Below are 14,158 nucleotides of genomic sequence, written 5' to 3' on the forward strand. Positions count from 1 at the left end.
AATTTTGAAATATGAGACAGTTTCAAAGGAAGGATGGGGGGCGAATGGCAGGGAGAGAAGGCAGACTTCGGGCATTTGGGGAGCCACCTAAAGATACTGAGTATTTAAGGGGTTGAGAGAGAAGGGTACCAAAACTTAGAACAGGAGGGAGAGAGACAGAATGCTAAAAACAAACTTCTAATGGTTTGCCCTTTTTTTAGGGCCTTGATAGTATCCAAGGGCATCACTAAAAATCATCTTATCTACCGAGGCACGCTTTAGAGACCAGAAAAATTGTGGCAGTGCCTTAACACCTAGAAAAGCAGTGATAACACTAGAAAAAGTTATCTAATAAAATATACATAGCAGCATGGACAAAATATTCTCTGTTACTTGTAGAACATAGATAAGCAGAAAACATAACTAAATTAAAATTAAACTTGAGTAAGGCCAGAAAGGCAGAACTCAGAAAGGAAAGAGTCCTGGACTTGGAGCCCAGAGACTTGGTGTCAAATCCTGCTTCTGAGACATACTGATTTCCTGATATGCAGTGACTCCGTTTTCTCATCTGTGAAATGGGCATAATAATATTTGCACCATACTCCTCAGAAAATTGTTGTAGAAACGATCCTTTGAAAACCACAAAGAACTATGTATTATATTAAAACTTTTATTAACTTTTTCATATTCAAAGGTTTAAAAAACTGCTTCAAAAGCACAGAAACTATAGATTTTTAAAAAGGAACACAGATATTTTTAATTACATGTAAATAAACAATTAAATCACAACTATATTTTTCAAAAGTTATATTTGTGCTACAAGTCAATGAAAACAACTTAAAAATTCAATATGGAAAGATGTGTGTCCTCTTAATAGCACCACTGAGGATTTCTGATGCATCATTTTATGACTAAAGGTATTCATACATGGAAGGGAAATTTCATGCAAATCAAATTACTTCAGAATACAAGGCTATACACAAGGTAAAAAAAAGTGGAAAAGCTGGTGAAAAGAAGCTCAATATGCAAGGTATTTATTCAATAATTCAATTCAATTCAACAGGCAGAGATGGTAACAGAATATGTTAAGCCCAATCAATGTTCTAAGAAGCCCTGGACTAGATGCTGTGGACACAAAGGAAAAAGAAACATAGTTCCTGCTCTCAAAGAGCTTACAGTCTAAAGAGGGAGGAGTATATGACACATATCCAAATAAGTAGGATAAAAAGAGTAAGAGATAAAATACTGTAGGGAATTTTGAAGGGAGAGAAAATACTTCAGCTATAAGGGATGGGATGATGGAAGAAGCAGGCATCTGAACCTTGTCTTGCTGGAAGAAAAGGATTTCAACAGTCAGAGATGAGGGAATATGTTCCAGGAATAGGGGAAGGCAGAAGAGAGACAGAATACCTAGTAGTCCAGGCTGGCTTGAATAGAGAGTACATGAAAGGCTCTGAGCTATGTGAAATAAGACTAATAGTAAGTTAGAATTTATACGCTGTAACTTGTTATATAAAGCACTCTCCCCCAAATTAAGACATCCAGTCATAAAATACAACTATAAAATGCCTAAAGGTCTCACTTTTTTAAAAAGGACTTAAAAGTTAGGAGGGAAAAACACAGCAGTTTAAAAGACAGGACAATTCAAATAAAATTAATTTGTAGAAATAGTTTGTAGTCCAAAGGGTAACTGTTAATCATTCTCTTTGATTTCAATCCCTTAGCACCTTTAAAAAAATAGGGAGAAGCTGTAATATGCTGTCCATCTGAGAGCTGAAAGCCCCATGTAGGTAATGTCTTGTTCATCCTCCCATGTGGCCCTCTGAAAGAGCTGAGCAGAGACTATTATTTTACAAACAGAAAAACAAAAATTCAGATCCATCCAAGCACAGAAGTCGACAAGAGTTGGGGACAGAGCCAGGAAGAGTGATCTGGACTTAGAAATAACTACAAATTTACAAACATTTTCACTAATTTATAAGAAAGGGAAGATTCTTTGGGTTGGCTGTGGGGATTTGGATTAGTTTGAGGAGGCTATGGATGTATTTTAAATATCCAAGGTTTTCATCAGAAATTTCAATATCTGTAAATTCCTATTCACAGAAGAAGTCAATATCCTGAAAAAGAAATAGTAAAACTTTAACTCAGTTAAAAAATAAAATAAAAAATAAGCTCTTTATAAGTTTGTTAGACCAAAAGGAATCATGTCAGGATTGGAACCCTGGTCCCCGATTCCAAATCTAAAGCATCACAGATCCCTCTCCCATTCAATAATAAAAGTTTTCAAACAAATTTTAGCCTCTCTAATAAGTATTAGGTGATACAGTGGGCCAGGAGTCAAGAAGACCTGAGTTCAAATCTAACCTCACACACTCCCTAGCTATGTGACCTTAGGCAAGGCACTTAACCTCTGTTTGCCTCAGATTTCCTCGCTGTAAAAAGAACACCTATCTCCCAGGGTTGTTGTGAGGATCTAATGAAATAATATTCGTACAGCAGTTAGCATACTTCTTGCACACAGTAAGCACGTAATAAATGCCTGTTTCCTTCCTTCTTATCTATTTCACAGATCTAAGACACCAAAAGTAAACAACAGGTGAGAGGCAATCTTGGAATTATTAGAAAATGGTCTTGAGTTGCTCTGCCCAGCAAGCAGTAGGCTCCCTCCTGGGAAGCCCATTTCCAGCCTCTGCCAGCAGAATGACTTTCCCCTGTCCAAACAACAACCTTGCTGAGTTAATGAAAAGGATTTTTTATTCCTGCCACTGGGTTATTGGGCTCTGGGACCCTGGAAGGGATACAGCTGTAATTTCATATATAAAGCAGAGTCTGTCTAACTCAAAATAAGGCATTCACAGATGGTTTCAAAATACTTTAATTTTCTCAAATACAGTATGTGGGTTAATCACTTCTTTTTCCTTCACCATCCACATAAATAAACAAATCCTACTACTGGACCTGTTTCAGAACACATGGTTTATGTAATGCTATTTGTGGCTTTTTCATGGAATCAGCAAGCTATCCTTTTTTATCTAGACTTGTGATTTTATTAGTGTAGGGAATTCTAGGTATGGAAACTCTCCACAGAAGTAGATTGGCAACCCATCTACATCTTCATAACACCTCGGAGTTCATTTAGTACAACTCCCTCATTTTACAGATAAGGAAACTGAGACCTTGAGAAATGCCACGAATTGCCCTGGGAGACAGAATTAAGAAGTGGCGGAGCTAGGAATTGGCTTCAATCTGACTCAAAATCTTCCTGACTCCAGGTCCAGCACCCTAAACACTATACCAAGCTCTCTTTTACATTAATGAAATCACAGGTCCGGACCAATACATGTATGTACATATGTACATGTGTATACAGGCGTACACAAATACATGTTGTATGTATAGGCCTGTGTGTATCTTTGAACACGTACATATGTATATATGGTAAAGTATATACATTTTTGACCAAACAATATTAATTAAGAAGAGATAATAAAATGATCTAAGGCTACCTGTGCCATTACTGTGACCATATTTTCATAGGATTACAAGTATTTTTGAAAGTTGCTTACCGTTGTAGGAATTTCTTTGGTTGCCTCTTGGTAGACATGTTGCTCTTTGACCAAATTGCTGGGAAAATATCCTACAATTCCCATTTCTTCCTCATAATGCTCACCATATACCTGAATATTGAGGACAGTAACTATTAGACACACTGGTTCTATTTGTATCTACATTTCAATCAATTCATTCCCTTATGGGCAGATGCAGTGTGAGCAAAGCTGAGGAGGGCAACTGGAGTTTATCTAGAGCCCTAAGGCTAATGATAGATTTCCCCAAAGTAGCATGCATGAATTGTAGCAGCATGTAGCCCTCTGTCTATAAAAGTCACACAATTAGAATGATTAACAAGATCTATTGGCTAAAACTACAGGACTTTTCCCTTTAACATTAATTAACTTGACTTCTTTCCATTTAAAAGGCTCTTAGATCCTAGATGCTTCAAAGTAAATCAATATTTTGGAATCTGTTGTTAAAGTAGACTACAGCAATAGTATTTGGCTTGACAGAAAAGGACAATTGTCTCCAAAGGCTTGGTTCAAAACATTCGTTTTCACTTTTGTCTGGATACAGCCTCTTTGGAGAATCTGTTCACAAAGATTTTCTACTGTTTTGAAAAAAATTTTCAACTAGTAGTAGATGGTATACTGTAGCGGGCAGCAAGCCCATCACATCAAAGATGGTTAACCTGGAGAGGAGTATCCTTTGGGGGAACATGAGAGCTATCTTCAGATGTTTGCAGGACCATCCTCTGCAAGAAGGATTGGTCTTATGTTCTGCTCAAGAGCAAAACTAGAAGCAGTGGGTTCAGGGAGACAATTCAGGATTTTAGGGGAAAACTTTCTGACTATTAGAGTTACCCCAAAGTAAAATGGGCTGTCCTAGAAGATAGTCCCCCTCGCTGGAGGTATCCAAGAAAGAAGTTAGATGACCATTTATTTGGTTATATGGCACAGGGATATTTTTGTTCCCTCATAGGTCAAATTGAGAGTAATCAGGGAATCACAGAAAGCATGCTGTATTCTGGGTTGGGAAGTCCTTGTATCAATTCCCATTCTGTTTCTTACTAGTTGCATGAATCTGGTAAGGCACAACCTCTCTGAGCCTCAGTTTCCTCTTCTGTAAAATGGCCATAATAATACTGCTCGTAACTATCTCACAAGGTTGTATGATTCACAGAGGAGATAATGGATGCAAAGTACCTTGCAAACTTTATACTGCTAGATGCCAGTTCTTATTATTATGGTCTCTGGGATCCTTCAAACTGAATGAATCTGTGATTCAAGTTGATTCTAAAGATATACTAGTACGGAAACTAAATACTATTAGGAAGTCACCTCGATGACTGGACCAATCCAGAGATTGCCTAGAAATTGCCTAGAAAACTTTCTCAACCTTTTTTGAAATAAAGTCAAAACCAAGAGGATGGGGTTAATTTTCCATATTGACAACTAATATTCATACCTACATATAGCATACATATAAAACTTTATTCTTCCTTGACAAAATATCATCTAGACCCCGAGCTGGGAGAAGACATTTGTGTGTGCCAGAAAAGGTTTGAAAACTCATTCCCTAGGGATTACCATCCATCAGACTGAGAGCATTCACTGGTAAAACATGCAGCTTGATTTATCACAAAATAAATATCTACAAACTAGAGGGGACAGAGTTATCTAGCATTAAAAATGCAGGTAGTATAAAAATTGTAAGAATTGTAACTCATTACACCATTCTCTCAACGTTCTGCCCTAGACAAACGTTACCTTATCCATTCTGTCTCTAGTTTTGGATAGATCCACATTGGGTTTGGCTCTGTATTTGTCTATGCTTTTTATATGGAATAGTAATGAATATACAATCCAAAAAATAGTTTTACATTCTGTGAAATCTTCTTGATAGTACTCTACATTGACATTTACCCTATTATTAGTATAGTTTAAAATAACAGTGAGTAGTTTTTAATTATTAGACAAATTCATCAAAAATAGACAAACAGTAACAACCTTACATATCCATGATTGTGTATAATAAAATCTCATCTTACACTTCCAGCCCAAAATTCTCCAGCTTCATTTTCCTTCACTAGTTTTGAATAAACATAGATCTGCTGCCCCTTTTTAATGTTAATGAACCTACAGTCAGGGGCATTATAATCATCTTGAGCTTTAGCAAGGGAAATCGTATCTGGGGGAAAAAAAGACATGGATACATTTATTGCATAAATTACATTATAAGAAATACAAAGTAGCGTTAAAAATACTGTTGAACTTAAGTTGACAAATATCATATATAGGTCAAAATTTGCATTACACATCCTACTTAAATCACAAATAACTAAAAGGGAAAAAAAAACTTCACTTGGCAGAAAACTTAGCAAAATATATTCCCTAGAAGAGAGAAACTATTGAAAAGATCAGAAAAAAAATGCTAATCAAGCATACATTGGACATTTTTCATTAGAAAATACAATTAGATTTTATGCAAATATATCCACATTCAATTATACAGTGCAATAATTTGAAAGGCACAAAATAATCCTTACAGACACACTCTTCATCAGCACAGAGCTTCTTGGTAGCAAGTTTGTCCATAAAAATTCCATGCACAACACAAGTAGTTAGAAGACTCAAAAGAAAGAGAAAAAATATTCCCTTCATGATCCTTTCCATTGTCATTGCTAGTACCTCTCACCATCAAATACAGACCAGCTTCAATAGCTCCTTTCTTTTATGCAAAATCCCAACATTTGGATAAATAATCTCAACCAATGGGATGGGAGGCTAACATTCCACTACTTCCTCAGCTTACACTACACTCTGTGGACTTATTTACAAAGTATAATCTCCTCTACCCTTTCTTTACATAGATATGGGTTTTGGGTTTTTGTTTTTGTTTTTAAGTTTTAAATGGCCACGGAAAGTATTAAATGTTTGAATTTTTTAAAACATGCATTAAAGTAGCAATTTTGCTCTAAATTCTTTACAGCTCAGGTATGAAGACCCGCTACTCACATCTGAAATGAATTTATTGGAAATATACATCTGGATTTGTTTTTCTTAAAATAAAATTAGAGGACAGTTATGTATCACACAAAAATATTTAGCCTTATTATTGGCTCATTTATATCGTGCTTTAAAGTCATCAGAGCAGCTAGGGGGTGCAGTAGATCTAAAGCACTGGCCTTGGAATCAGGAAGACTCATCTTCATGAGTTCAAATCTGGCCTCAGATACTTCCTAGCTGTATGACCCTGGGTAAGTCACTTAAGCACTATTTGCCTCGGTTCCTCATCTATAAAATGAGCTACAGAAGCAAATGGCAAACCACTCCAGTAACTTTGCCAAGAAAACTCCCAAATGGGGTCATAAAGAGTTGGGCACGACTGAAATGACTGAACAAATTAAGGTCATCAAGTCAAACCAATAAGCATTTATTAATCACCTATTATAAGCCAGGCACTGTACTAGCACTGAAGACACAATGAAAGGCCAAAAGAAAAAAAATAGTCATTGCTGTCAAGGAGCTCACAGTCTAATGGGTGAGACAAAATGTAAACAACTATGTACAAAGATATATACAGGATAAATTGGAAATAATCTCAGAGAAATAAGTAAAATTGTATTTCAAACTCGATGTCCTGGAGACCTCTCCAACTCAAAATGTTCAAAACTGAACTCATCATCTTTGCCCTCAAACCATCCCTTCTTCCAAACTTCCCTGTTTTTGTCACTACCATTCTTCACCAGGTTGATAACCTCAGCATTATCCCCACATCAGCTGTCCAATCTTGTCATTTCTACCTTCACATCTCCCACATCTATCACTTATCTTTGCTGACACAGCTCAGGCCCTTGTCATCTCCTTTCTAGATTATTTCAATGGTCCCCCAATTGGTGTCTCTGCCTCAAGTCTCCCTACACGATGCTGCCAAAATAATTTCCTTAAGTTCAAATCCAACCATGTGACTCCTCCACTTAGTCCTCCCCAGTCTCTTTCTTCCTGTTGTCATTAGAATCAAATACAAGCCCCTATATTAAGCTTTTGATTCCCTACAAGGCCTGACCTGTCTTTTCAGACTCATTGGATGTTACTTCCCTTTCCACACTGTAATCCAAACAAACAGGACTTTTCTTACTGTTCTTCCCACAGGACACTCCATAACCCCATTTCCATACCTTTGATCTTCCATGCATCCCAACCTTGCACCTCCCTCAAAATCCCTCTCTTCCTTCAAAAGGTAGCTCAAAAATCACTTTCTACACTATACCTTCCCTCATTCCTCCCAACTACTAGTTCCTTTCCTCCCAAAATACCTTGTATGTAGCTACTTTAATTTTTTTATATTTACTCATTTTATATTTATGCTGTATATGTCAATCAATTAAGTATCTACTGTGTATGTACTTCTCTCTCCTGTTAGAATGTAAGTAGGAATTTATTGTCTGTTCTTGTACTCTGGGCACTTAGCACAAAGCTTGGCATAAATACAGTAGGTGCTTAATACTTGATGATTGATGTTTTTTACCAATTTTACAAAAGCAGAAATTGAGGTCCAGAGAAGCTGACTTATCCATGGCCATAAAAGTGCAAGAGCCTTCAAACTCAGATCTTTTTACTCTAAAGTCTGTGCTCTTTCCACCATACTATGATGTGACAAATGCCCGGCTAAGACAAGGGTTTCCAGGTGACCAATTATAACACACACAAGTCAAGGAACCTAACCTGATATATCCCTATACCCCAATCTCTGGCCTTACCCTTATGTCTGGAGGCATTTGAAAAGCCAACTTGAAATAGCCTAGGCCACAAGGAGGGGGTTGGGGACCTGGAGCTGGCTAGCATTCCAAATACCCATGCTATAGGGAAGGAACATGGCTAGAGGCATGACCCTCTCCCCTTTATCTACTTCATGCTTTTCCTGGTAGCCTGGATTTCCCATTGTTGTCCTCCTTCCATCCCTGGTGACAAAGTTTCAAATGAAGGGTGTGAATACACACACACACACACATACACACACACACACACACACACACACGCGCGCGCACGTGCACACGCGCACGTGCACATTCTGCAGGCCCCTATCTAGGGCATTTTAAATATTTATATTTTCAAACCTTTCCCTAGTCAGAGGAGTTGTATAAAGCAGTAGGGTAGTATGATATTTCACAACTCTTTAAGCTACAAGTAGTAGTAAAAGCACAAATCAAACTTTAATGTATCTGGATAAATAACACCTATTAATAGCTAACATTTGTATAGTAATTACTGTGTACCAGGCTGAGGGCTTTACAATTATTATCTTATTTGATTTTCACAACAACCCTATTTAACAGAGAAGAAAACTGAGGCAAACAGAGATTGAGTGACTTGCCTGGGATTATACAGCTAATAAGTATCTCAGCACAGATTTGAATTCAAGTCTTCAACTCTAGGCCGAGAGCTGTATCCACTCCACCACTTTGGTGCCCCACAACTCAATGTACATTTACATTTTATGCATTCCATTTCACACAGTAATATATCAGAAGTCATTACCCATACTTTGTGAAGGAAAAATGTTTACTTCCATCAACTGGTTGTCCTCAAAGATCTAAATCATCCTGAAACCTTAGTCAACAAGCATTTTCTAAGTGCTTACTATTTAAGCAAGACAGTCCTTGCCCTCAAGGGTTATATAATCTAATAGGGGAGGGAGAAATGGTGTCAGTGTTCAGAGTCAGGAGAGTAATAAAGAATGGCTGCCCAGGGGTCTTCCTCAAAATGGAGATTCCAGAGGAGCTCATAAACGGAAGAAGGCTGTAGGGGCAGAGGAATGTTCCAGGGTGAGAAGGCAACTCAGGCATGGTAATTTTAGCAAGTCAGAAGCAGAGCCAGGAAAGGTATGAAAGTACGAATTGTCCTACTCAGCCTAACATTTACAGGCAAGTTCGTAAGAGGGCAAATATAAGATTGTTGTTTCGAGAGGCACTTTTAGAAATGATGACAGTATGTAGGTCACAAGTGGGCAGTGGAATTACTAAGAAAAATTATATCTAAGGCTATTTTAATTAACAAAAAATGTTTTTTAAGTTTGAAGGCCAATAGTAAAAGAAAAATATGCTAATGATTTTGTTGTAGGTGTGGTTACCCACATACCTCTGCTCCCCCAGCAACCCAAGAAAAGAGCAGAACCCAGAGTTTGGGTATCAGTAGACTAGGCAGAGATCCTTTTGTAAAGTTTTGCTCTACTTATTATATTGGTTTGGGTTATAAAGAAGACTAGAAAGTCTGGTACCCCCTACCCATAGATATGGAAGTAAATCTGACAAATGAGATATGTCTCTGCCAGACACAGAGGCCTGAAGAAACATCTTTATTATAGTGCCTGCATTGTAGATTGCCTTTCTCACTCCTTCCTCTGAAGCTTCCAGATTCCCTGTCATAGCCTCCAAGTGTAAGCACAGCAACTTTCTCCCACATTCCTGGAATCAATTTCTATGCCTGATGCTGTCTGCCACAGTCTCTAGGACCAAATTCAACAAAAAATTGTGTCTGCGACCTTGGTGTTCTTCCCATTTGATGTGCTTTGGTAGAATGTGGGCAAGGAGCCTGGCTATAATCTATTAGTTCCCAGAGTAAACAGCTTAAAAAACCTGAAAGCTAAGATTTTAAAAATGGAAAAATAGTGAGACTTACAGAAACTTCCAATTTCACGCCTCCTTGCCCTTAAACTCCAGTCATTAACCTTACTCCTGGAAAAAATCTTATGACCAAAACATGGCAATGACCTAATTTTCTAAGGACTTCATAGGAGGTGGTTTGGCTGAATGTGTATCCAAGCCTTTTCCTCTAGCCTAGTCACTTCCTACCCAGGGAAATGAACTTCTCCCAGAAGTCAGCTGTAGACTATTAGGACTCACATGGGAATTGGCAATCCCTCTGTGACTCACAAAACACTAGTGGCAAAGCAAAGGTTCCCATTTGAATAGTATTGTCCTCTAAATTTAGAGGAAAAAAATCCTCATTATAGGAAAGAAAATTATCAAAAGAAGTACAAAAATAAATATTTAATATTATATGAAGACATAGCTTGGTGAAGCAGTGCATAGAGTGGAGGGCCTCTGGTCAGGAAGACCTGAACTCAATTCTAGCCTCAGATACATTCAGGCTGTGTGACCCTGAGCAAGTCACTTAACCTGTTTCCTCATCTGTAAAATGAGAATTACAACAGTCCCTACCTCCTAGCATTTTTTGGAGGGGCTAAATGAGACACTTATGAATTGCTCTGCAAACCTGACAGTGAGCTCAGTCTAATGGGAGAGACAACATACAAATAACTATGTACAAATGAGATAGAGAGAATAAACTGAAGGTAGTCTCAGAGGGAAGGCACCAAAATTAAGGACTGGGAAAGGCCTCTTGCAGATGATGGGACTTCAGCTGAAATTTAAATAGGAAGCTAGGGAAGCTAAGAGGTGAAAACCTCTTAGGAAGAGGGGGACCAACCAACAAACAGCCTATGGCAATAGTCTAGGAGTGAGATGATGACAGCCTGGACCAGGCTGGTGGCAATGTCAGAGGAAAGAAAGGGCAGCTAGGTGGCACTGTGGATAGAGCACTGGTCCTAGAATCAGGAGGACCTGAGTTCAAATCTGGCCTCAGACACATAACACTCACTAGCTGTGTGACTCTGGGCAAGTCACTTAACCCCAATTGCCTCAGGAAAAAAAGAAAAGAAAAGGAAAAAAAGGGGTCATAGATGAGAGGGGTTAAGAAGGTAAAAATTACCAGGATTTGGCAATAGATTGAATGTGGGATGTTCAAGTGAAGAATCCAAGATGATAGCTAGGTTTTAAGCCTGTGTGACTAAGAAAATGGAAGTAACCTTAAGAGTAATAGGGAAATTAAGAAGGGAGGGTTGGGGTGGAGCAAAGATATTCAGTTCAGTTTTGGGCATGTTGAGTTTAGGATGTCTATGTAACATTCAGCTAGAGATGTCTATAAGACGGTTGGAGATGCAAAACTAGGGGCCAGGAGAGCTGTTAGAGCTAGACAAGTAGATCTGAGAGTCATCTGCACAGAGAAGATAATTAAATCCATGGGAGCCAAGATCTCCAAATGAAATAATACAGAAGTACAACATTCCCCAGGAAAGAGCCTTGGGGGACTCCCATGGTTAGTGGGTGTGATCTGGATGAAGATTCAACAGACAGGCAGGAGGAAAGACAGGATAGAGCAGTGTCAAGGAACAGATTATCAAGGAGAAGGGATTGATTGACTGTCAAAGACTACAGAGTAGTCAAGAAGAATGAGGTTTGAGAAAAGGCCATCAGATTTGGCAATTAAGAGATCATTAGTAACGTTAGAGAGAGCAGTTATCATTTAAATGATGAGGGTGGAAGCCAGACTGTAAAGTGAGAGGAAGTGGAAGTATCTAATGTCAATGACTATCTCAAGGAGTTTAGACACAAAAAAGAGGAGAGACATAGCACAACAGCTAACAGGGATGGATGGATCAAGAAAGGATTTTTTGAAGGAGAGAAATGGGCATGTTTGCAAACAGTAGAAAAGCAGCCAGTAAACAAGAAAAGATTAAAAGACTAGTAGTAGATGTAGGGATGATAAAATCTGCTGGAGAAGGCAGAAGAGAGCTCTTGTGTATATAGAGGGGTTTGTGTTGGCAAGAAGGGTCACCTCTTCACGTGAAACAAGAGTGAAGGAAATGGTGGCAGAAGGCATTTGAGTTGTGTGAGATAAAGTAGAGAGAAGAGGGAGCTCTCTGTGAAGTGCCTCAACTTTTTCAAAAATAAAGAATGGTTCTCAGCTGAGAAAGGGAGAGGTAACTCGGGGATGTTTGAGGAAGGAGAAAAAAAGTTTAGAAAAGCCACTGTGGTAAGTGGAATGGTGGACTAGGGAAGTGTAAAAAGATTGCCTTCCTACATGGAAGGCGCAGTTCAGATCTACCTCTGGTAGACTCAATTAATGTGGTTTCATGACTTTCTCCAGTTTCATTCAGCAGAATGTGAGAACAAACCAGGTCTGGAATTTGAAAGGATAAGATCATTGATGGGATAAAGGGGCAAAGGACTTGAGTGAAGAGAATAGTGTAGAGGTGAACTGGTTCACCCAAGGGTTAAGATGGGAAAGGGAGGAGAGCATACCTAGTGCACTGGGAAAGAAGGGTTGGAGGGATTTGGACATCATGGTAAAGATCAAGAATAGGGTTTGGAGTTGTAAAGCAGAGAGGTGGGATGAAAAGAGATTATGATCAGATACAGAAATTTTAGAATTCATGAACATTGGTATGGAATGCTTGTGGGTGACGGTAGGATCAAGGGTATGACTATCTCTGTATGTAGCTGGGGTTGGGTGGAGTAAGTCATGGTAAATTAGGAAGCTGAGGAACTGCAAAGGTGAGCTGTTGGCAGTGGGGTGGGAGGGCATATATCAATATGTGGTGAAGTCCCCTAGTAGGAAGGCAGGAGTTGGGGAGGAAAAACTGATGCAGAAACTGAACTCAACGAGGGAGGAGAATGCCTTGGAAGTCAGTAGATAACAGCCACCAGAATCTTGACTGGTGATGAATATAGATTGAATGTCAAGAAAAGGGGAAGATACTGGGTACCGCTGGTGGAAGCAGAGCCTGAAGTGGCCAAGGAGTAATCAAAAACCCCTGCTGAGACTAGGCAGTTGGGGTGTATGAGTCTAAGTGCAATCAGTGCTGCAATGGGCAGCTGGGGAAGCTGTGTCATCCAGAGGTCTCAGTGAGTGCAAGATGGAGGGAATAAGACAGGAAAAAAGATTAAGATGAAATCCAGCTTGTTACCTACCAAGCACACTCCAGAGAGGAAGGGAAGAGCAGGGAGTGATGGGAATGAGAGCAATCAGTGAGGTGAACAGGATTTGAACAGCTGCCCTCTGTGGGTTCATAATCACTGGGATGGGGTGGGTATGACCAGTTGGAAGTAAGGTTAATGACTGGGAATGAATTTGGGTAGGTTATCATTGTCCACAGGAGTTTGGCCCTGAGTAGGATTTTCACAGGGAATCAGGCAGCTGTGTGTGGCTGGAAAGTGGTATGGGTAAAGAGTGCCCAGGGAGGGCAAGGCATGCTGTGGTACCCTAGGTGGCCAGAGAGGGTACCTGAAGCCCAATGTAGTGGGAATCATACCTGATTAAGCTTAAAAGGCAAATTTTATTTTCTTTCCTAGAGGCATTTTAATATCAGCCTTAAAAATAATAAGATTCCCCGGTGATGGAGTGGGATAGGAAATGAAGGTAACTGAAAAACAAAAGATACTAAATTTAAAGGTTTAAATAAAGTTTGAAAAAAAATCTATACTCAAATTATTTAGGTATAACCTCCTCAAATCACGCTGAGGTACCTCTCAGTCTTGATGGTTCAAGAACCTCGAAGTCATCACCCTGTTTTCATCTATCCTCCCAAAAGGTGGGAAATAGTTACTGTCTAACTATCTAGGATCTCCAGGATGATCATTTTCTACCACCATGAAAAAAATTAGCTATTTACTAATATTCTTTCTCAAATACATTTTTAGTTTTTTAATGATATTTCAAAGCTTCTATTAGTCATTCCAAAATAAGCGTGATTAGGAAAACACAATTAAGATGTGGTCATAGAA

General features: G+C 38.9%; 1 protein-coding gene across 1 annotated transcript; it reads right to left on the minus strand.

The window, feature by feature from the left end:
• Positions 1-1,708: 1,708 nt before the first annotated feature.
• OTOR (otoraplin) lies at positions 1,709-14,116 on the minus strand. The gene is made up of 4 exons (XM_020984927.2): positions 6,080-14,116; positions 5,582-5,721; positions 3,546-3,656; positions 1,709-2,096 (listed from the first exon to the last, which is right to left on the minus strand). The coding sequence occupies exons 1-4, from the start codon at positions 6,210-6,212 to the stop codon at positions 2,073-2,075; spliced, it is 408 nt and encodes a 135-aa protein (XP_020840586.1). The 5' UTR covers positions 6,213-14,116; the 3' UTR covers positions 1,709-2,072.
• Between the last annotated feature and the right edge of the window lie 42 nt (positions 14,117-14,158).

This window comes from Phascolarctos cinereus, unplaced genomic scaffold (assembly GCF_003287225.1).
Source record: "Phascolarctos cinereus isolate Bilbo 61053 unplaced genomic scaffold, phaCin_HiC Scaffold_2;HRSCAF=192, whole genome shotgun sequence".
NCBI classification, from domain to species: Eukaryota; Metazoa; Chordata; class Mammalia; order Diprotodontia; family Phascolarctidae; genus Phascolarctos; species Phascolarctos cinereus.

What these genes read in the sequence shown, in the direction of transcription:
- OTOR (XM_020984927.2), bottom strand. Translation starts at nt 6,212, where the DNA reads ATGACAATGGAAAGGATCATGAAGGGAATATTTTTTCTCTTTCTTTTG. An exon ending in GAGAATTTTGGGCTGGAAGT is followed by an intron (nt 3,657 to 5,581) that starts GTAAGATGAGAT and finishes CTCAATATTCAG; the next exon opens with GTATATGGTGAGCATTATGA. An exon ending in CCAAAGAAATTCCTACAACG is followed by an intron (nt 2,097 to 3,545) that starts GTAAGCAACTTT and finishes TTTCTTTTTCAG; the next exon opens with GATATTGACTTCTTCTGTGA.